The following is a 21,615-nucleotide window of genomic DNA, read 5'->3' as shown; positions in this document are numbered from 1 at the left end:
CGTCGGGGCGGGGGCGGCGGCGTCGGGTCAGGATGGGTGTCGGGTCGGGGGCAGCGGCGTCGGGTCGGGAGGGGCGTCGGGTCGGGGGCGGCGGCGGCGGGTCAGGAGGGGCGTCGGGTCGGGGGCGGCGGCGGCGGGTCAGGAGGGGCGTCGGGGCGGGAGGGGCGTCGGGGCGGGAGGGGCGGCGGCGGCGGGTCAGGAGGGGCGTCGGGGCGGGGGCGGCGGCGTCGGTGGAGCCCCTGCAGCGACAGCTCCGCGGGAGCGAAGGGCGGGGCCGGGGCCGCCAAGCGCCGCGACGCGGGAAGTAGAGATGCGGCGGCATTAGGAGCCGCAGGTGCGAAGGCGCGCGCGGCGAGAAGAGAAGGGAAGGGAAACAGGCGAAGATCCGAGCTGATGACGCCCGGCGTGTAGCTGCTGAAACTGATCCGGTGGGAAGGTCGGGAAAATTGTCACCAGGAAAAATGGAGACTTTAAGAGGAGGAAACCTCGGGAGGAAACTGGAGGCTGCACGGGAAGTTGTGTGCGGCCGCGGCCGGAGCTTCGAGACGCGTTCGTATTTGGACGTGTTCGGCGGCCTGGTTGTCCTTCCCGCGGGGGGAAACCATTACTGCAATGAATTTTTTTTTTTTTTTTTTTTTTTTTACAGTTTTATTCTTTACTTTTTTAAAGCCGCTTCCGTGCCCGCCGCGGGGCCCTAGGCCGCACCCCGGCGCGGCGCTGCTCGCTCTGGGCCGAGCCCCAGGACGCGGCGTCCGCAGTAGGTGGCAGTAGAGGCCTGCGAGTCTGCAAGCGGAGCCCCTCGTTTCCTTGTCGGGGCGGTTATGCCAGCGTTTAACGTTTTCCCCCCAAAAGCTCACATTTTTTGTACCTGGGTAGAAAAGTCCGTCCCCTCCCGAGCCGGCCCCTGAAGCCTGTCCCCGTCGCGTGCCGCGGCCGCCGGGCCCTCCGGGGTTGCTCCCTCGACCCCAGAGCCCGGTACTGCCCGGCAGCCCCGAAATGGCGCCCGCGTCCGCCGCTGGCAGAGCCGAGGGAAGCCAGCCAGGCCGAGGGGTGGCGGGGCCGCCTACGCTTTAGGCGAGGGCGGCGGGTGCCCGCGTCGACGCTCCGAGGAGGGTCGGGCTAGGAGAGGGAAGGGCGAGGCAGGCAGGCGCCGTGGCCCTCGTGGCCCTCGTGGCGCTCGTGGCGCCCCCTCCACGCCCACACGCTGGGAGACTTGCTTCTCGGCGCGGCCTGTGCTGTTCGGGTGGAGGCGCCGGCGCGCGTGGCCCGGGTGAGCCGGGGTGAGGCCGACCCCCGCCCCGCCCCGCCCCGCCCCGCCCCGCCCGCGCCTTCCCTCCGCTGAGGCTGAGGCCGAGGCCCCTGGGCGCGCCCGGGCCGCGGGGGGAAGGCGCCGCAGCTCACGGCCGGCTCCCACGCCGATTTCCCGGAGGGGGCCGACGCCCCAAGTACCCCGGTGGCTTCATCCGAGTTACGCAACGGGATGGAGCTTTCCTCCTTTCTCTCCCCTTCCCGCCGTTTTCCTAGAGGGTCCCTGGGGGCCTAAGAGCCCGACCCAGGGGCTCGGAGCCGCCGGAGCTCTGCGCGGGGCCGTATCACCCACACGTGGCGCCGTTGGTCTTGTAGGTGAGCCACGCGGGAAGAGCTCAGGCTCGCCCCCTGGGGTGCAGCAGGCCAAGGGTCGGACCTCCCGCCGCTGAAGGAGGTCGGCGGAGCCCCTGCAGGCGTGCCCGCACCGTGCCAGGTGTGCCCGCACCGTGCCAGGTGTGCCCGCACTGTGCCAGGTGTGCCCGCACCGTGCCAGGTGTGCCCGCACCGTGCCAGGCTGTTGTGCCCAAGATTGCGAATCCGAGACAACCACCAAGGAGCCGACACCGCTGCAAGTACATGAGGGTTTATTAGCTTGGGTCCAAGTATACCCGACTCGGGGGAGCAGGGACTCGGACCCCAAGGGGAGTTACAGCTGGGTTTTTATGGGCTGGTCTAGGGGATTTTCAGAAGGGGTGGAGGAATTTCTTAAGCTGTTTTCATTCCAATACCGGACTTTCTGTCAAGGGCATCCTGAGCTCTCTTCTTACTCTGACATGCGACTCTGTCAAGGGCGTTCTGCGGTTTTTCCTGTAAAGTTCAGCTCTTATTCACAGGGGCCTGAGATGGCTGTACTTGTGCTAACGCTAAACTTGAGGTGGAATGGCCTAATTTTCTCAGTCTCCACCAGGTGTGCCCGCACTGTGCCAGGTGTGCCCGCCTGCCCTCCCAGACGACTCTACTGGCTGCATGAGGACACCTGCGTCCCGCTGGAACGTATTTTTCCCCCAGTCGGCAGGTGGGAAATGGCTGTTGCATTTGTGTGCCGGGAAGGTTGAAACCTAGCTTCTTACATGCTTACAGACCTTTCAGGATTTCTTCTTTGAATTGCTTTTGTTCCATCCTCTGTCGATTTTAAAAAAATAACTGGGCCTTATTTGTGTTGTCGACTTGTAGGTACTCTTTATCCAATCTGGAATTAAGTCTTTGTTAATTGTCTTTTGACTTCATTTTATGGTGTCTTTTTGTAAGACTTAATTTTTTTTTTTCTTTCATGGCCGATAGGAAACTTCAAAAGAAAATGTTTCGGGAAGTGAGGAAGATCCTGGAAAATACATCAGGGTTCTTAGGAAGATCCCAGGAGAAGGCAGCCGGGCCCTCTCGCCACCCAGACTGACAGTGTAGGGAACAAAGGAGGGTCATGGAGGCAGTCTGGGTGAAAGTGAGGTTCTAGGAGCAGAAAGTGGGTGCTGGGGACCAGGGAAGCAGCTACGGAAATACGGCTAGGCTTCTCCGACACAGAGGCAGAGGTGGATGTTGAAGGATTTACAGGGCTCTCGTTTGAGATCCTGTAAAAGGTAAAAATACAGAAAGGGCGCCTGGCCCGCACGCTTGGCTACCTAAGGGCTTCCTGGCAAACCTTGGCTTTGCCTTACAACACCAGTGATTCTAGTTTCCTCATGAAGCAGATGACTTTTCTGGGATGACTCAAGAAGTTACATGTTGTTGAAGGCAGCGTAGACGGGGTGGGGGGTCGAGTACCAGCAGCTGTGGACCCGGTTCAGGTCTCTCAAGAGGCAAGAGAAACTCCTGAGGTTTTTCATTTTAAAAAAAAAGTACTGTTTCAGGGTGCCAGGCTGGCTCAGTTGGAGGAGCATGCAACTCTTGATCTTGGGCTTGTGAGTTCGAGCCCCGTGTTGGGTGCAGAGATTACTTAAAAACAAAATCTGTTAAAAATATACACATATTATTTCAATACTGACCTTTGATTGTTGGTGCTACTTGTATCTTGTTTGTGTGATTTATGCTTATCTCCAAATCATGTTGGTGTTCTCTATGTGTTTTGGGTTTCCTTATCCAATTTATCAGGACCAAAAATAAATAAACCAAAACCCAAAGCAGTTTGCTAATTTTGCCCACCGTCCACCTAATGCCTCTGGCAACTGCAAATCGTTCTCTAGATCTATGAGTCCGCTTCCTTGTTTTGTTTTTTTTTTTTAGATTCCAGATATAAGAAAAATCAGTTTGTCTTTTTCCGTTTGACTTATTTCACGTGGCATAACACCTTCAAAGTCTATCGGTGTTGTCACGAAAGGCGAGGTCTTATTCTTATTGATCGCTGAATAATACCACGTTTTCTTTGTCCATTTATTGATTGTTTCCATATCTTGGATACTGTAAATATGCTTCAGTAAATATAGGGATATATGTTAAAACAATTGAGTGTTTTTTGTTTTCTGTAGGCAAATACCCAGTAGTGGAATTACTGGATCATAGGGTATTTCTATTTTAAATTTTTTGAAGAACCTCCATACTGTTTCGCACAGTGGTTGCAGCAGTTTGCATTCCCACCAACAGTGCACGAGGGGTCCTTTTTCTCCACATCCTCACCAACACTCATTATTTCTTTTTGACCGCAGTCATCTGACAGGTGTGATAGCTCATTGTTTAGATTTGCATTTCCCTGATGATAGTGGGATGTTGAGCATTTTTTTTTAAAGATTTTATTTATTCATAGAGATGCAGAGAGAGAGAGAGAGGCAGAGACACAGGCAGAGGGAGAGGCAGGCTCCATGCAGAGAGCCTGACGTGGGACTCGATCCAGGGTCTCCAGATCACGCCCTGGGCTGCAGGCGGCGCTAAACCGCTGCGCCACCGGGGCTGCCCGAGCATTTTTTAATGTACCTGTTGGCCATCTACATGTATGTCTTCTTTAGAAAAATGTCAATTCAGAGCCTCTGCCCATTTTTTAACGGGATTTTTGTTACTGAGTTCTCAGTTCGTTATATATTTTGCATATTAACGCCTTCTCAGATCTATGATTTGCAAACAGAGGGTCACCATTTCACTCTCTCGATGGTTTCCTCTGCTATACAAAGGCTTTTTTTCTTTACATTTTTTTTATGTGAGAGAGCATGTGCAAGCAGGGAGGGGGGCAGAGGGAGGGACTCTCAAGCTGACTCCATGCTAAGCACGGAGCCAAACTCGGGCTCGATCTCACCACCCTGAGATCATGATGGGAGCTGAGAATAAGAGAAGCTCAACTGACCAAGCTGCCCAGGCGCCCCTGTACAGAAGCTTTTTAGTTTTAGTTTAGTTTTAGTTTTTTAGTTTGAAGTAGTCCTACTTGTTTATTTTTGCTTTTGTTGGTTTTGCTTTGGGTATCAGATTTAAAAAATCATCACCAAGACATCAGTGTCAAGGAGCTTACCTCCTACGGGTTCTTCTAGAAGTTTTATGGTTTTAGGCCTTACATTCAAGTCTTTAAATCATATTAAGTTAGTTTTTGTGTAAGGTGTAAAGTCCGGTTTTATTCTATCGCATATGGCAGCTTATTTATTTATTATTATTATTTTTTAAAGATTTATTTACTTATTCATTCAGAGAGAGAAAGAGGGGCAAAGACACAGGCAGAGGGAGAAGCGGGCTCCATGCAGGGAGCCCGACACAGGACTGGATCCCAGGTCTCCAGGATCACACCCTGGGCTGCAGGCAGCGCCAAACCGCTGCGCCACCGGGGCTGCCTGCATGTGACAGTTTAATTTTCACAGCACTAGTTAACAAAGGGACTGTGTTTTCCCCATTGTACATTCTTGTTGCCTTTGTTATAATTAACCATATATGCATGGGTTTATTTCTGGACTCTGCATTCTGTTCCATTGATCTAAATGTCTATTTTTATGGTAACACCACACCACGTTTAATTACTCTGGCTTTGTAATCTAGTTTGATATCAGGGAGCATGATGCGTCTTCTTTCTCAAGATTGCTTGGGCTATTTGGGGTCTTTTGAGGTTCCACGCACGTCTTAGGTTTGTCTATTTCCGTGAAAAATGCCATTAGAATTTTGAGAGTGATCGCACTGGGTCTATCAAATTGTTTTGGGGTAGTATGGGACATTTTAACAGTATTCTAATCAACGGACATGGACTGTCTTTCCATTTCTTTGTGCCCTCTTCAGTTTCTTTCATCAGCATCTTAGGGTTTTCAGAGTACAGATCTTTCACCTCCTTCGTTTATTCCTAGGTATTTTTTTTCTTTTTGATGCAGTTGTAAATGGGATCATTTTCTTAATTCCTCTTCCTGATATTTATACATTAATTTTTTTATCCTGTAACTTCACTGAATTTGTTCTTTAGCTCTACTAATAGATTTCTAGTGGAGTCTTTGGGATTTTATATATAAAGCATGTCCTCTGCAATTAGCAATGATCGCTCCTTGGATAAACCTCATTGGCTATGATACTGCCACAGTGCAAAGCTAGCATGTCCTCTGCAAATAGTGACAGTCTACCCCTTCCTTTTCAATTGGGATGCCTTTTATTCCATGCCTACTTGCTCTAGTGAGAGCTTCTAATACTATATTGATTAAAAGTGGCAAAAATAGTCATTCTTGTCTTGTTCCTGATCTTTCACTGTTGAGTATGTCATTTGCAGGCCTGTCATAAGTGGCCTTTGTTATGTTGAGATGGCTTTCATCTATACACCCTCTTTGTTGAGAGTTTTTAAAAGCCTAAACGAAAGTTCAATTTTGTCAAAATTTTTTTCTGCATGTATTGAGATAAGATTTTTATCCTTCATTTCTTAATGTGGTGTATCACACTGACTTATTTGCAGATAGTGAATCATCCTTGCATCCCTGGGAAAAATATCCCACTTGATCATGGTGTATGACCCTTTTAACGTATTGTTGAATTCAGGTTGCTAATATTTTGTTGAGGATTTTTGCATCTATATTCAGCAGGGATACGGGCCTTTAATTTCCTGGTGGCATCCTTTTCTGGTTTTGGTATCAGAGTAATGTTGGCTTTGTAAAATGAGTTTGGAAGAGTTTCTTCCTCTTCTGGGGTTGGTGGTTTTTTTGGAAGAATTTAAGAAGGATGAGTATTAATCTTTTTTTAAAGATTTTATTTATTTATTCATGAGAGAGACAGATTGAGAGAGAGAGAGGCAGAGACACAGGCAGAGGGAGAAGCAGGCTCCATGCAGGGAGCCTGATGCGAGACTTGATCCCAGGGACTCCAGGATCACGCCCTGGGCCAAAGGCAGGTGCTTTAACCTCTGAGCCACCCAGGCGTCCTTAATATTCATTTTTTTAGTGTTTGGTAGAATTCACCAGTGAAGCCATCTGATTCTGGACTTTTGCTTACTGAAAGGTATTCAATTATTGATTCAATCTCATTACTAGTATTTGTTCAGATTCTTATTTCTTTATGATTTAAGTCTTGGTAGGTTGTATGTTCTTGGAATTAATTTTTTCTAGGCTGTCTAATTTGTTAGCATATAATTATTCATAATGGTTTCTTAGAAACCTTTGTGGTAGCAGTTGAAACAGCTCCTCTTTCATTTCTGAAATTATTTTTTTAGGTCTTATCTATGTTTTCAAAGAACCAGCTTTTTTTTTTTTTTTTCCATTGATCTTTTCCATTGGTCCTTTTTAAAATTTCTGTTTCATTTATTTTTGTGCTGATTTTTGTTATATTTTCTTCCTCCTATAAACTCTGGGTTTGAACTCTAGCTTTTTGAGGTGTAATGTTGTTTTGGAATTTTGTTTCATGAGGTAAGCATTTGTTGTGAACTTCCTAGATTTTTAGAACTGCTTTTGATGCATCCCATAAATTTTGGTGTGTTACATTTCCATTTTCATTTGTCTCAAGGTATTTTATTTCTATTGATTTCTTTGTTGACTCATTGGTTCTGTAGCATGTGGGCTAGCCTCTCCATATTTGTGAATTTTCCAGTTTCCTACTTCCTATTAATGACTTCTAGTGTCACACTATTTGGTGGAAAAAATATTTGCTATGGTGTAAGTTCTCTTAAATAAATTAAGATCTGTTTTGTGGTCTATTCTGGAGAATGTTCCATGTGCACTTTAGAAAAATGTGTATTTTGTTGCTATTGGATGGAATGTTCTGTAAATATCAAGTTGATTTGGTCTAACATGTTGTTTGAGGTCAATATTTCCTGACTTTCTGATATCCATAGATGTGTGCTGTTAAAGTCCCCCAACTATTATCATATTGCCATCAATTCCTTTTGGTCTCTTAATATTTTTTTTAAAAGATTTTATTTATTTGACAGAGAGCACGCGCAAGCACAAGTAGGAAGAGTGGCAGAGGGGGAGGGAGAACAGGGAGCCTGGACGGGCTCCATCCCAGGACCCGGGGACCATGACTTGAGCTGAAGGTAGATGCTTAACTGACTGAGCCACCCAGGTGCCCCTGGTCTCTTAATATTTGCTTTATATATTTAGTGCTTGTATATGAGGTGCAAAAATATTTCACGTTACATCTTTTTTGGGGAGCTTGACCCCTTACTTTATAACGCTTTTATCTCTTATCACAGTCTTTGTTTTAAAGTCTATTTTGCCCAATATAAGTATAGCTACCCCAGCTTTCTTTTGGCTTCCGTTTATGTTCTTCCATCCTCTCACTCTGTGTGTTCTTAGAACTGAAGTGCATATCTTGTAGGCAGCATTAGATGGGTCTTGTTTGTTTTTTAAATTCAACTACTCTTTTTTTTATTATTGGAAAGTTTAATCCCTTTACATTTAAAGTAATTATTGATAGGTACGTTCTCATTTCCATTTTTGTTTTCTGGATGTTTTGTAGTCCCTCCCCCTCTGCCCCGTTCCTTTTTCTTCTCTTGCCTTTTCCTTTGTGGCTTGATGATTTTCTTTAGTGGCATGCTTAGATTCCTTTTTCTCGTTATCTTTTGTGTACCTACCTGATGTTTTTGTTTTGTGGTTACCACGAGGGTTACATATATATTAATGACAGCCTATTTTAGATTGATAAGTTTGAACGCATTCTAAACTTCTACATTTTTATCCTCCTACTGCATATTGTGGTTTTGATGTTACATTTTACATGTTTTTATCCTTTGTATCTCTTAACTAATTACTGTGATTTTAGTTTTACTACTTTATCTTTTAATTTTCATACTAGTTTTTAAGTGATTAATCCATTACCTTTACTCTGTGTGTGTGTGTATAGATATAATAATTTTATTTTTTTAAGGAGGCTCCCCACCCAGTGTGGAGCCCAGGGTGTGGCTTGAACTCACAACCCTGAGACCTAAACTGAGATCCAGAGTCAGAGCTTAACCACTGAGCTGCCCATGTGCTCCTACCTTTACTATGTATTTAACTTTACCAGTGTGAGTTGCACTTTCATATATTTTCTTCTTACTAATTAGCACCCCTTTTTTCAACTTTAAGTGGTCTGACATTTCTTGTAAGGCTAATTTAGTGGTGAACTCCTTTAGCTTTTGCTTGCTTGTGAAACTCTCTCTCTTTCCTTCAATTCTGATTAACTTTGCCAAGTAGAGTATTCTTGGCTGGAAAGTTTTTACTTTTAGCACTTTGAATATATTGTGCACTCCCTCTGGTCTGCAAAATTTCTTCTGAAAAAATCTAGTAGTTTTATGGGGATTCCCTTGTATGTAACAAGTTTTCTCTTGCTTTTAAGATTCTCTCCTTTAACTTTTGACATTTTAATTGTAATGTGTCTCAAGATGGGTCTCCTTGGGTTCATTTTATTTGGAACTCTCTGAATGTCTGTTTTCTTCATCAGGTTAGGAGAGTTTCCAGCCATTATTTCTCCAATAAGTTCCTGCCACTTTCACTCACTTCTCCTTCTGGGGCCTGTATATGAGTGTTAGTATGCTTGATGCCCCTAAATTCCTTAAAGGTATCTTTACTTTTATTCATTTTGTTGCTCTGATGGGGTGAGTTGTACTGCCCTATCTTAGCATTCACTAATCCTTTCTTCTGCCAATGTAGTCTGCTGTTGAAGCCCTTTACTGTATTTTTCAGTGAAGTTATTGTATTCGTTTGCTCTGTGACTTCTGTGTGGTATTTTCTTATATTTTCTTTTTTTGTTTTTTAAGTTCTCACTATTCATTCTTCTCCCAGTTTTGCTGAGCACCTCTATGAATATATCCCTTTATTTACTTGTTTTGCTTCACTCTCTGCATTGGTTTCTATGTAGCAGTAGTAACAGCCACCTCTCCCAATCTTGAAGGCATGGTCTCATGTAGGAGATGACTTATTTATTGTTCATCCTTGCCCTAACTCTTGATTGTTTCTCAAACCTTTGTGCTTGTCCAAGCAGCTCATTGTACTTTTAATAGTTCTTGAGGGTGTGCCAAGAGCTTACTGTGTCCTAAAGGGAGGTATCTCAGTCAGCACCTATATACAGGCTGATTGGAAGGCAGATCCTCAGGCAGCAGCTTTTAGTATGCAGATATATATAGTTCTTCGGACCACAAGTGTAAGCCCTGTTGGCCAATAGAGTCAGAGTCAGGTGATCTGAAGTCCTCTAGGCAATAGTCACAAAGACCGGGGTGCAATACAAGGGTATAAGCTCTATCTGGGGAGAAACCAGCAAACTGGAGTGAGGGAAAGGGAGAGAATGCCAAGACTGTATCCACTGGCCTTTCTTCCCTGAGTGCACTTCCATAGGGCCCTAGGAATGTGCCAGACCAGAAGCCTGCCCTTTAGCAGGCAAAGTGAAGAGCTAAAGACCGACAAGCAAAAGCTAAAGGAGCTCATCACCATTACACTTGCCTTACAAGAAATATTTAAGCTGAAAAGAAAGCTCCTGGGAAAGTGAATAGGCCTCTTAGAAAGAGTGGGGATATGTTTCGGTCTGCTGCCTGAGCAGTGCTCTGGGAGGTGGTATTTGGCCAAGAAGAATTTCTTTGAATGTTACAGTCCATGGATACTTTGGAGTGTGGCAGAGGAAGAAAGTGAGAGCGCACCTGCAGAGTAGGGCAGGCGGGAAGGGCTAGCATGAAAGAAAATGAGTCTGCCAGCTTCAGCAAGGTAGAGGGAAGGTGTGACAAAGGCTGACCAGCCCTGTCCCCTGAGAGTATCCCAGCACTTCCTGCCCCTCCTGCAGACACTTTAAGATGAGCAGTGGAATCTCTTCCACATAAAGTCTGTGCCTCTGTGCTGAATCCTGTGGTGAGTTTATGTGAGCCCTTTTTTTTTTTTTTTATCTTTTGAACAATCTTTTTAATTTATTTTTTATTATTATTTTTTATTTATGATAGTCACAGAGAGAGAGAGAGAGAGAGAGGCAGAGACACAGGCAGAGGGAGAAGCAGGCTCCATGCACCGGGAGCCCGACGTGGGATTCGATCCCGGGTCTCCAGGATCGCACCCCGGGCCAAAGGCAGGCGCTAAACCGCTGCGCCACCCAGGGATCCCGAGCCCTTTATTTTCTTAAAAAGATTTATTTATTTATTTGAGGGGGGGATATGAGCAAGGGGAGGGGCAGAGGAAGTGGGAGAAGCAGGGAGCCCAACAAGGGGCTTGATCTCAGGACCCTGGGATCATGACCTGAGCCAAAAGCAGACAGTTAACTGACTGGGCCACCCAAGTGCCCCTGTGTGAGTCCTTATGAAAGTCTTTCTCATTTTGCTGAAGCCCTTTGGGTCTCCTAGTTGTGACCCCCATTGGATTTCAAAGCCAGGTTTTGGGAGCTTATCTCTTAGGTACAGATCTTAAAAATTGGGGTGCCTGACTTGGGGAAGAAGTTTCAGGTTTGTAAATTCTCTCTTTTGTAAGGTCACTGTGTCATGAGTGAGGATTATGGTGAGATTGGGTTTCAATCCCACCCACTTCATTGTGGTTTTCTCCTCATTTCCTTGACATGAAGGAGTTGCTCAGCTAGTTTTCAGGCCTTGTTTCAGAGGGAATTGTTGCATATATAGCCAGAGATTCCATGTGTCTATGGGAGGAGGTGAGTTCAGGACCTTTGTACTTTACCATCTGGAACCATGTCCCTTACTTGTACTTTTTTAAAAAGCCCTTAGTCCTGTTTATTTATATGACCTTCAGCCATCTGGTTTCTCAAGATTGTTTCCCTTCAGTGCCTTCCTGGGGCCTATACAGCAACTGTATTCTCTCTCTTCTCCCTTCTGCCATTTTTGTGGTTGCTTTTCCATTTTATCGTAATATATAACATTTGCACATCAGTTCTCTTGTCCTGATCTTTTTTTATATGCTGCTGTACACATTTATATATTTTCCATTATCATTCCTCCTCTAACACAGGGGCTGTTTAAATAAGGCCTGCAGGCCAAATCTGAATCATAATCTGGTTTTGGGTGGCTTACGAGCAAAGAATTAAAAAGAAACACATCCAAAAACCAGAATAATATGTGACAGAAGCCATATTTATTCCTCAAAGCCTCTAAGCTTCACTGTCTGGTCCTTATGGAAAAAGTTTGCTGCCCTCTGCTCTTGTAATTTCCTCAGGAAGACTTGATGGATGCAGAATTCTCTAAGTTCTCATATGTTTATAACCACTTTTCTGTAGTTTTATTTATTTTGAGGGGTGACCTCCCAGGGCAGGGGGTTGTGGGGAGAGGGGCTGAGGACAGTTACAACCAGGCAGGGTGGGGCCCCAGGGCCGGGAAGGGTTGGTCCATGGGCTGCCAACAGCCCCTGGCGATAGTAGCCCAGCTTCAAACCCAATTTTCTGTAGTTTTGATAGTTGAAAATTGGATGTAGAATCCTTGGTTCACTCATATTCTTTGAGTTTTTTAAAAATGCTATGTATCAATTTTTCATTGCTGCTACCACACACTTGGGGGCTTAAAAAAATACAAATATGAACCTGGGGCACCTGGCTGGCTCAGTTGGTAGAGTGCAGGACTCTTGATCTTGAAGTTGTGAGTTCAAGCCTTGTGATGGGTGTGTAGAGCTTACTTAACAAAATGAAAAATAAGAAAAATTTAAAAATAATACAAACTTCCTATCATGGTTTCTGTGGGTCAGGAATCCAGAGTGGGGCTAGAATCTCAGGGTTTCACAGGCTGAAATCAAGGTGTTGGGAGGACTGTGCTCTTTTCTGAAGGTCTAAGGCAAGAATCTACATTGAAGTTTATTCTGGTTGTTAGCAGAATTCAGTTTCTGGCAGTTTAGGACTGAGGTCTCCGTTTCCAGGGCTGCTTTCAGCTTCCAGATGAACCTGCATTCCATGCCACACCGCCTTCTCCACCTTCAAGCCAGGGGACACACAAAATCTTCTTGTGCTTCAAATCTCGGACTTTCCCTTCTGCAACTAGTTGGATAAATGGCTTTTAAAGGATTTATGTGATGAGGTCAACACTACAGGATAATCTCTCCCTCAAGTCAACTGTGACATATTCTCTAATCATAAGCATGAAATACATCATTTCACCGTAGAGAGATGATGCAGGCAGGTCTCCGGGAGGTGGGAAATCTTGGGCCCTATCTTAGAATTCAGCCTATTGCCTCACTTAGTGCATTGGTTTACAAACAGGGTGCCAGTTTCTTTTGTCTTTGTAAATAATTTGATCTTTTTATCTGTCGACTTTGATGATATTTTGTCTTTGAAATCTTATAGTTTTACTAGAATATGTCTTGTTGAATCTTTTTCTTCTAGTTTCCTGGTGAGTTCTTCTAAAATGTAGATTCAGATACACTTTTTTCTATTTTTAGAAAATGTTCTTTCTAAAGGTGGAGAGGGGCAAAGGGAGAGGGAGAGAGGATCTTAAGTAGGCTCCACACTCTGCACAGAGCCCAACGTGTGGGGCTTGATCTCATGACCCTGAGGTCCTGACCTGGGCAGAAATCAAGAGTTGGACACTTAACTGACTGAGCCACCTGGGCGCCCCTGGGCTGTAGTTTTTAATATTACTTCTGAGTCCCACTCAGGGACTCTAATAACACAAGTAGTATTCTTTCTTTGCCCATTTCCCATTCCATTACTTTTTCTGTGACCCTTTTTACTTTTGTTTTAGATTATTTTTAAGTAATATCCACACCCAACATGAATGAGGCTCAGTCTCACAACCCCAAGATCAAGAGTTGCATGTCCACCAACTGAGCCAGTGAAGCACCCCTGACCTTTTTTACTTCTTAATGCCATTTTCATTTCCTTGTTTTCCTGCTTTTCTTTAGTGACTCCTTCTTTGCTCTGAATCAGTTCTCCTTTGGACATCTTGTAACTTATTCCTCATTTCTGAGATACTTTTGTCTTTTCCACTGTTCTAAGCACAAACACCTCTTTATTTTTCTGATTTTTGTTCATTTCTGTCTTTAGTTTTAAAAATATGTTTCACAGTGGTTCTCCTATCCTGAAAAGTTTGTTTGATATTTGTTTGGATAGTTCACTTTGAAGTTTTTTTCTTTTTCATGAGGGTTTTTATTTTTTTATTTTATTTTAAAGTCTTCACATTTATTTATTTTTTAAATTAATTTATTTATTTATGATAGTCACATATAGAGAGAGAGAGAGAGGCAGAGACACAAGCAGAGGGAGAAGCAGGCTCCATGCACTGGGAGCCCGACGTGGGATTCGATCCCGGGTCTCCAGGATCGCGCCCTGAGCCAAAGGCAGGCGCTAAACTGCTGCGCCACCCAGGGATCCCCATGAGGGTTTTTATTAGGAGCAATTTTCTTCCATTGAGATATAGGGAACTTCATTCCTGACTTTCTGCAGTACTTTTGAAGACTTCACTTTCTTCTTGTTCATGTTTATGGTATTGGGTTGTTTTACAATATTTCTAGTCTACTGACCCCTCATTTGGGGGTATCCAAAGTCCAGGGGCTTTTCCCAGGGTGTTTTTTTGTGCTTCGGTGGGGAGGTTTTTGTGTTGTGGGATTGAGAGTCCAATTTTGTGGGTTTTTTTTTTTTTTTAATTGGCCCTAAAACTTCATTTTCCTTTTCCCTTAATGATTCAACTTCCAGTGGGGGCTTCTCCATTTAGCCTTTTTCTCCTCCTCCAGCAGACATGAATTTTGAAGAGCCACTTGAAATCATGCCTGCACCTTTTAATCCCATGTACTTGGAAGTTCCTTTCCTGTAGTTCATGCTTGGATTTGTCTGGACACTTTTTTCAGTTCTCCCAGTTTAGGGTACAATGTAGCCCTTGTGGAGGCACAGTGTCAGATCAACCTTACAGCCCTTCAGTAGCTTCCTTTTTCCACCTTGATCTGCCTTTGTCTGCTATAAACCTTGTAGTGGGTGGGGCAGGAGTGTGAGAGAGCACACATTGGGATTTGGTCATTTTTCATTTTACTTATTTTTAAAGATTTGACATTTCAAGTTGAACTGAGTGTGGTTTTATGTAAAATTCACTTTTCCTCTCGTTTCCTACTGCTTGTGAAGGAATATTAGGAGGTAGGTAGCTAAGCAGCTGCCTCAAAGACTCTTTATATAGGTTATTAAAGGATCAGTTTTAAAAGCTGAGGAAGAATTTGCCAGCCTGTAGCGGTCTTATGCAAATTCTTTGGAGGAAAAAGTGTCAATGTGAAAGGAACCTAGCACCTACTCAGAGCTCTGGGGCTGTTAATGACAGTAGTGACCACACTGGTGTCTTTTCTCTGCTTATAATCTAATGACTGTTGTGATAAGACATCCATGGTTTTGATCCGACTTACCTTCATTTCCCTTTTCTTCTAGGAACATCACTGAGATTTCCTTTGGGGAACTAGTCTCAGTTTCAGAGGGACACACCTCACCTCTAGACCTAGCTAATTAGTATATAATCTTTTAAGTTACATCGATTGAGGGTGGGCATGTGATTAGCCCATCCAATGAGACTCAGTCCTGGATTTATTAGAGCTGTAAGAAATCTCTCCTGGGGTTGTTGGTAAGCAGAAAATGTTCCAGTCTATTCGTCTTCTATATATTGTACATGGTTTCTGACCATTTATAAAAAGGCTTGTATTAGCAAACGGTTTAGAGTCCCTATTGCCCAAAGAAGTCCCAAGTGGAGAACATCTGGTGATGTAGAGCAGTTGGAACATAAAGCCATCTCGCTCAATAAGACCGGGAGATCTTATCTTTATGATCACATAGAGATAAGAGTGCAGGTTAAAAGCTCTTCGGGAGATGCCCAATACCATCCAATAATTAAATTTCTTAGATATTTTGCTCTTCTTTCAAATTGTATCCTAAGGTAGACCCAATAGCTGTAGTAAGAGCCCTGTCTTCTTTTTGTTAATGGACTTAAATCTAAACTAGGGAATTTAATAAGAAAAAAAATATTGAAATGTGAAACTATTTTAGAGAACCGATAATCCGTAGCTAGATGTTTTTGGAAGAGTCAGAGTAAACGAGCTCTGGCTGTCTATAAAATAATTGACCCCTAGATAAAAACAAGGCAAGGAATTGGAAGTCTGTCAGTAAAGAAGCTAGGAGAAATTGCAAGCAAAAAGGTCACTGGGCTAATAGAAACCAGACAATTCTTTAAAATCTAATGATGCCACTCTGGGGGAGATGAGTCCATGATTCCTTGTCTTTCCTCTAAACTCCCAAGCAGAATAGAAGAGCACTTGATACCAGTGTTAGCTACAACTAATTGTATCACTCTGGAACATCAGATCCTTCTGACCAAAATTTTAATGTCTAAGAAGCAGGGCACCTAGGTGGCTCAGTTGGTTAAGCATCTGATTCTTGATTTTTGCTCAAGTTAGGATCTCAGGATTGTGAGATCAAGTCCTGAGCCAAGCCCTACACTGGGCATGGAGCCTGCTTAAGATTTTCTCTCCCACCCCACCCCTCCCACGCCATGGTCCCCCAACAAGAAGAAGAAAGTTGCCTGAAAAGAAAAGCGAAATGGCTTATAGTGCTAGTGGGTTTTTTTTTTTTTTTTTTTATGATAGTCACACAGAGAGAGAGAGAGAGAGGCAGAGACACAGGCAGAGGGAGAAGCAGGCTCCATGCACTGGGAGCCCGATGTGGGATTCGATCCTGGGCCAAAGGCAGGCGCTAAACCGCTGTGCCACCCAGGGATCCCAGTGCTAGTGGTTTTGTCTTAATATAAAAATGACTTTATGACAAAAGATGGTAATAAAATATGAATTTGAAAATATATAGTAATTATGGAAGTTTGAGAGGAAATGAACATTATTTGTTTTGGTTTACTAAAACCATTCAAAAACTGAGAACTTACAGGTTTGAGTTCTTCCTAAGTCTTGATCTGTATCTGATACTTTGGAATCACAGGGCAGAGAGAGAGTTTTTTTCTTTGGGACACCTAGAGATTTACTCTACTTCCAGACAAAATATGCTGCAGCCCTTACCTATGCTCAGATTATGGCTGATGTGACATTAGAGTATCTATTATAGTCTCATATAATTAAAAAATAATTGGGGGCACTTAGTTGCTCGGTTGGTAGTGTGTGCAAATTTGGGGTTCTAGATTTGAGTGCCATGTTAGATGTAGAGATTAAAAATCTTAAAAAAAGAAACCCTCAAAAGATTACCAAAGACACTTACTTACATGTGGAATCTTAAAAAAAAAAAAAAAAAAAAAAAGAGTCGTAGAAACAGGGAACAGAAAAGTGGTTGCCAGGGGCTAAGGGTTAGAAAATAGAGGTTGGTAAAAGGATAGTTTGATTTACAGGATGAATAAGGTCTGAGGATCGAATGTATAGTATGACGATTAGAATCAACTCTATCATATAATTGAAATTTGCTGAAAGTAAAAATGAAATGTTCTTATCAAAATTATATGTGAGGTGATAGAAGACCTTCACAATGTATACTGAATCCTTATGATGTACACCTTCAATATATTATAATTTTGTCAATTATACCTCAACAAGGGAACCCTGGGTGGCACAGTGGTTTAGCGCCTGCCTTTGGCCCAGGGTGCGATCCTGGAGACCCAGGATCGAATCCCACATCGGGCTCCCGGTGCATGGAGCCTGCTTCTCCCTCTGCCTGTGTCTCTGCCCCTCTCTCTCTCTCTCTCTCTCTCTCTCTCTCTGCGACTATCATAAATAAATAAAAATTAAAAAAAAAATTATACCTCAACAAAACTGACCAAAACCACAAAAAAAAAAAAAAAAAAAGAAATAGCCATAGTATCAGAATCCCCAAGGGCAAATGACTCCATAGACTGTTTACCTGGAGCAAAGTCAGAGTCCAGGTTGATTCTTCCCAGAATCAAGATTTCATAAATCTTTTTGTACTAACATGAAAAGTCGAGGCCATGTGCTCTATGGGAGTTAACAACACAGCAGACGTGATACCATTGCCCTACCCCTTAATTCAGTAGCCACAGCTTAGTCTCCTTGATTCAGAACCACTACAGTCGTCAAAAAATGAGTCAAAGCATCCTCAGATCTTATATTAGCATCCCCCCCTTTTTTTATTTTTTTAATTTTTATTTATTTATGATAATCACAGAGAGAGAGAGAGGCAGAGACATAGGCAGAGGGAGAAGCAGGCTCCATGCACCGGGAGCCCGACGTGGGATTCGATCCCTGGTCTCCAGGATCGCGCCCTGGGCCAAAGGCAGGCGCTAAACCGCTGCACCACCCAGGGATCCTTAGCATCCCCTTTAAATCTGATGTTACCACATGTGGTAAATCTCTGTTACTAAAGCAAATCACCCATCATTTTTCTACTAGTTAATAATTATGAAGTATTTTCAATTTCTATTACTATCCGTCGTTGTAATATTCTTTGAACATATAGCTACAGTAACTGTTTCAATGTTCTGGGTCAAATTTTTCTGCTTTTTATGCCTGATAATTTTGGATTGGATAATGCAAATCGTGATTTTTATTTTTTACCTTGATGGGTGCCATATATTTTTGTATTCCTCTAAATATTCTTTTTTAAGAAAAGACTTTATTTGATAGAGTGTGTGCAAGCAGGGGAAATGGGAGAGGGAAAAGCAGGCTTCCTGTTAAGCAGGGAGCCTGATGCGGGGCCCAATCCCAGGACCTTGGGATCATAACCTGAGCAAAGGCAGACGCTTAATGGACTATGCCACCCAGGTGCCCCTGTATTCCTCTAAATATTCTTAAGCTCTGTGTCAGAATGCAGTTACCTGGAAATGGGTCATTTGGGGTCTTGCTTTTAAGATTAGGTAGGAGCAGAGCAGTGTTGACTATAGGGCTTAAGAGTCTCTACTTCTGAGACTGATACTCTTTGGTATACTCCACCCCCCAATGCCCTGTAAATCATGAGGTTTCTGATTCTGGCTGGTGGGAACTGATTGTGTGTGTGTGTGAGTGCACGTGCGCGCTGAGCATTGTTAACTCAGCAAGGGAGGACGGCCATCCTGCCCAGCCAGCCAGAGCTATCAGGGTGTCTTCACATCCTCACCTCTACATTCTCTTTATAAACCTCAGCAATTTATGAGATACCATTTGTATTAACTCCTGAAATCATAAATTGCTTCCCAGTCAAATAATATTCCAGTGGGTAGCTGTTAAAGCACCTCATCATTCAAAAAAAGAAAAGAAACCTCTCAAGTACAACTTAGAAGCTAGGTATGGCCTGTCAAAGGAAAGCCTTCAGCCAACATAAAATTAAATACCACTCAAGGATTAGTCAAGGACTGACCAGTGACTGGGGTGTTTTAGTTTTAAAAAAAAAAAAAATCTACAAGGATAAATCAAACCAAGAAGTTAATTTAAGGGATATTTGATCTAATTTTTAGAATGAATTGGCCACATTGGCTATCCATTTAGCTATGAATTAAACCATTCCTTGATTTGAGCCGAATGAAGTTGACGTTGTCGATAAGAACATATACTTGTAATTCAGTTGCCTTCGGCTTCTAACACACTCCGCAGTCATCACCTTACAGTAGAACTAATGGTATAAAGATCAGTTTGTGCCATAAGCATTCTTTTTCTAAACAAGACAACTTTAGTGAAATTACTAGATCTGTAGATAAGGCTGTTAGTACGTATACTACATGCAGGGCACTGTGTTCACAAATCCCACCCAGCCTCGGAGACTAAACGTAATGATGCGTCCAGCGCTGGCTGGACTGAGGTGGTTAACTCGGACCCTTTGGGATGATTCTTTCTCCAGCTTTGGGTGGTTTCCTCCTGTGCGTGTGCTGACTGGGACGCAGCTGAATACTCAGAGGACCTCTGGGACCTCTCTGAAGTTCTCCCTCCGTGCAGCTCTCTCCCCTCTGGGACTCGGTCCTGGACTCCAGCAGTCCTTGTCTCCCTGAGCTCTGGCACCGCCTCAGGGAGCCCACCGATTTCCCCTCCTTGCAATGCAGGTAAACTCTCTGAAGGCTGTAAGCTGGGGCGATAGTAGGGTTCACATCATTTATTCCCTTTCTCTTAGGGATCACTGTTCCTTGTTTCATGTCTGGTGTCTTAGAAATCATTGTTTGACTTTTTGTCTGTTTTTTGGTTGTTTTGGATGAAAGCAGAGGCCCACAATGGAACCTGACAAAGGTACTACAGAAACACTTCGGCAAATTCATTACTCTGAATAGGGCGTTCTAACTATAAGCTTTGCTAGAGATGATCACCAACGTAACTCTACAATGCACTTCTCCGAAGCTAATGTTTAGTATAGCCAACCTAAAAAAACAATATAAAGGTATGTTACACTGACTTTATCGATGATGGTCCTCTTTGAGGACAGTACACAAGTGAAGAAAAAAATGCCCCTGTCCTGGATGAGGAAGATAAATGTATTCTTGGCCAGTAACGGTCAATGTCATGACAACACTCAGGAACAATAGATTTACAACCCATTAAGGTTGATCATCTCTCCTATGCAGTAACTGGGATCTTTTTTCCTATGAAGAATTCAGGACTAAGGTCAACCGTTCTGTGGGGCTCTTGGTTAGACTATTTCAAGACTGACTCCCTGGCACCCTCAACTGACTAGATCTCCTTATGAAGAGTCCAAAGGGATAAATCCCGTAGGAGTTAGACAACGTGAGGCGGCTTTTGCCAGGCTGCCAATCAGTGAGCCCCCACCTCTGAAAGTCAGACAATAGGAATGGATGTGCTCTAATAAACTTACCCCTGAATGCCAATTAAGAGTCTCACCCACATTAACTACACTTCTACAGATGATATCAACCCTCATAAGCCTCTGAAAGTCCTGCCCCAAAACCTTCTATAAGATCAGCATTCTGGTTCTGCTCAGGGAGGAGCCTGCCTAACAACACAGCTCTCCGTTACCAGAGTCAACTCAGCTTTGTCTTTTTATATCAGATAAAGAGTGGTGGGCTCCTCATCCTCTGGGAGTCTTATTTTTTATATTCTCTCCAATTTCACAATTGCTCACTTCATTGAGGTCCTGATAGTACCATCAGTAGCTGTCATCACTTGAGCATCAATTAAACTAGGTCTTCTGGTAGCTGTTTAGGTAGTCCAGACTTAATGTATATAATCTACCACTCAATATCTAAATTTTTTTTAAAAAGCTGAATTTATTACTTACTACACTAAGGAGGAGCTACATGTTTCCTGGAGCAGACTGGTATACACAATAATTTGCTTTGTATTTACAGCTTTGGACATTTACAATCTCTAAGAATAGATACGTGGGCACCTGGCTGGCTCAGTCAGTAAAGCATGCAACTCTTGACCTTGCGTGGGGCGGGGGTAAGTGCAAGCCCCACCCTGGGTGTAGAACTTACTTAAAACAGTAAAACAGAATCTTACCTAGCATAAAAGGGTATACATTTGTAAGAACCATGGGAAAGTTTTATCATTTTCCAGGTGATTCCATTTTCAGGGATTACTTACTGGATGTTATAGCATTTCATTGAGACAAAATATCTTGTCATTTAGTTGCCATATCATCTAGGACCTCACTAAATATTTTGATAAAATATACTTAGAAAAATAGCCAAGTATCATACAATAGCATCTATCATACAACAAATTAATATAAATTTATTGGGTGGAAAATGGGGAAAAGGACAAAAAAGGTGGGGTGGTTCTGTACTGGTATCAGAAAACTCATAAAATGATAAACTCAAGTCCAAAATCTTCAGCCCACATCAAAGACTTCATGTTCTGATGACTGTGGAAAAGGCCAGCTCTGGTTGCTGGGCTCAGGAAATCGCGGCTATAGATGGCACGCCTTTGTCAAGGACGTCACTTTCTCTCTAGTTCAGATTGACACTTCTTGGGCATAAGTTTAAGATTCTGTTTATTTTCCCATCGATGTAGAACAGACTGGCTGGACGCAATATCGTGCCTGTTACCTTGGTCCTGTTGGAAAGAAAACAGACCTAACACTTTTCAAAACTAACTGCAAAGCTGAGGACCCATTTTTGTCTTTATGAATATAATTCATTCATCAAGGTTGAGTGGTCCTAAC

General features: G+C 43.5%; 1 protein-coding gene and 1 long non-coding RNA gene across 52 annotated transcripts in view; one reads left to right on the top strand and one right to left on the bottom strand.

The window, feature by feature from the left end:
- Window positions 1–243: 243 nt before the first annotated feature.
- LOC106558323 overlaps window positions 244–21,615 on the top strand; it is a 40,235-nt gene continuing 18,863 nt past the window's right edge. For 5 of the 40 annotated variants that reach the window (XR_005385134.1, XR_005385143.1, XR_005385135.1 and 2 more), the window contains exons 1-7: window positions 255–436; window positions 1,624–1,880; window positions 2,206–2,323; window positions 2,590–2,705; window positions 14,965–15,154; window positions 19,345–19,543; window positions 20,798–20,891. This is a non-coding gene — a long non-coding RNA (uncharacterized LOC106558323). Of the gene's footprint in view, window positions 437–1,349; window positions 1,881–2,205; window positions 2,324–2,589; window positions 2,706–2,748; window positions 2,883–14,964; window positions 15,155–19,344; window positions 19,544–19,696; window positions 19,873–20,797; window positions 20,892–21,615 lie in introns of those variants that run through there. The other 35 variants (XR_005385145.1, XR_005385140.1, XR_005385141.1 and 32 more) reach the window with 25 other exon arrangements.
- CCDC150 (coiled-coil domain containing 150) overlaps window positions 21,161–21,615 on the bottom strand; it is a 79,528-nt gene continuing 79,073 nt past the window's right edge. For 9 of the 12 annotated variants that reach the window (XM_038585221.1, XM_038585222.1, XM_038585224.1 and 6 more), the window contains one exon: window positions 21,161–21,526. In XM_038585221.1, the coding sequence (XP_038441149.1) occupies window positions 21,401–21,526 (126 nt within the window). In that variant the 3' untranslated portion in view covers window positions 21,161–21,400. The remainder of the gene's footprint in view (window positions 21,527–21,615) is intronic. The other 3 variants (XM_038585228.1, XM_038585219.1, XM_038585229.1) reach the window with 1 other exon arrangement.

This window comes from Canis lupus, chromosome 37 (genome assembly GCF_011100685.1).
Source record: "Canis lupus familiaris isolate Mischka breed German Shepherd chromosome 37, alternate assembly UU_Cfam_GSD_1.0, whole genome shotgun sequence".
NCBI lineage: Eukaryota > Metazoa > Chordata > Mammalia > Carnivora > Canidae > Canis > Canis lupus.
The sequence above is the reverse complement of the archived record's forward strand: the minus strand, read 5'-3'. Positions and strand labels throughout refer to the sequence as shown.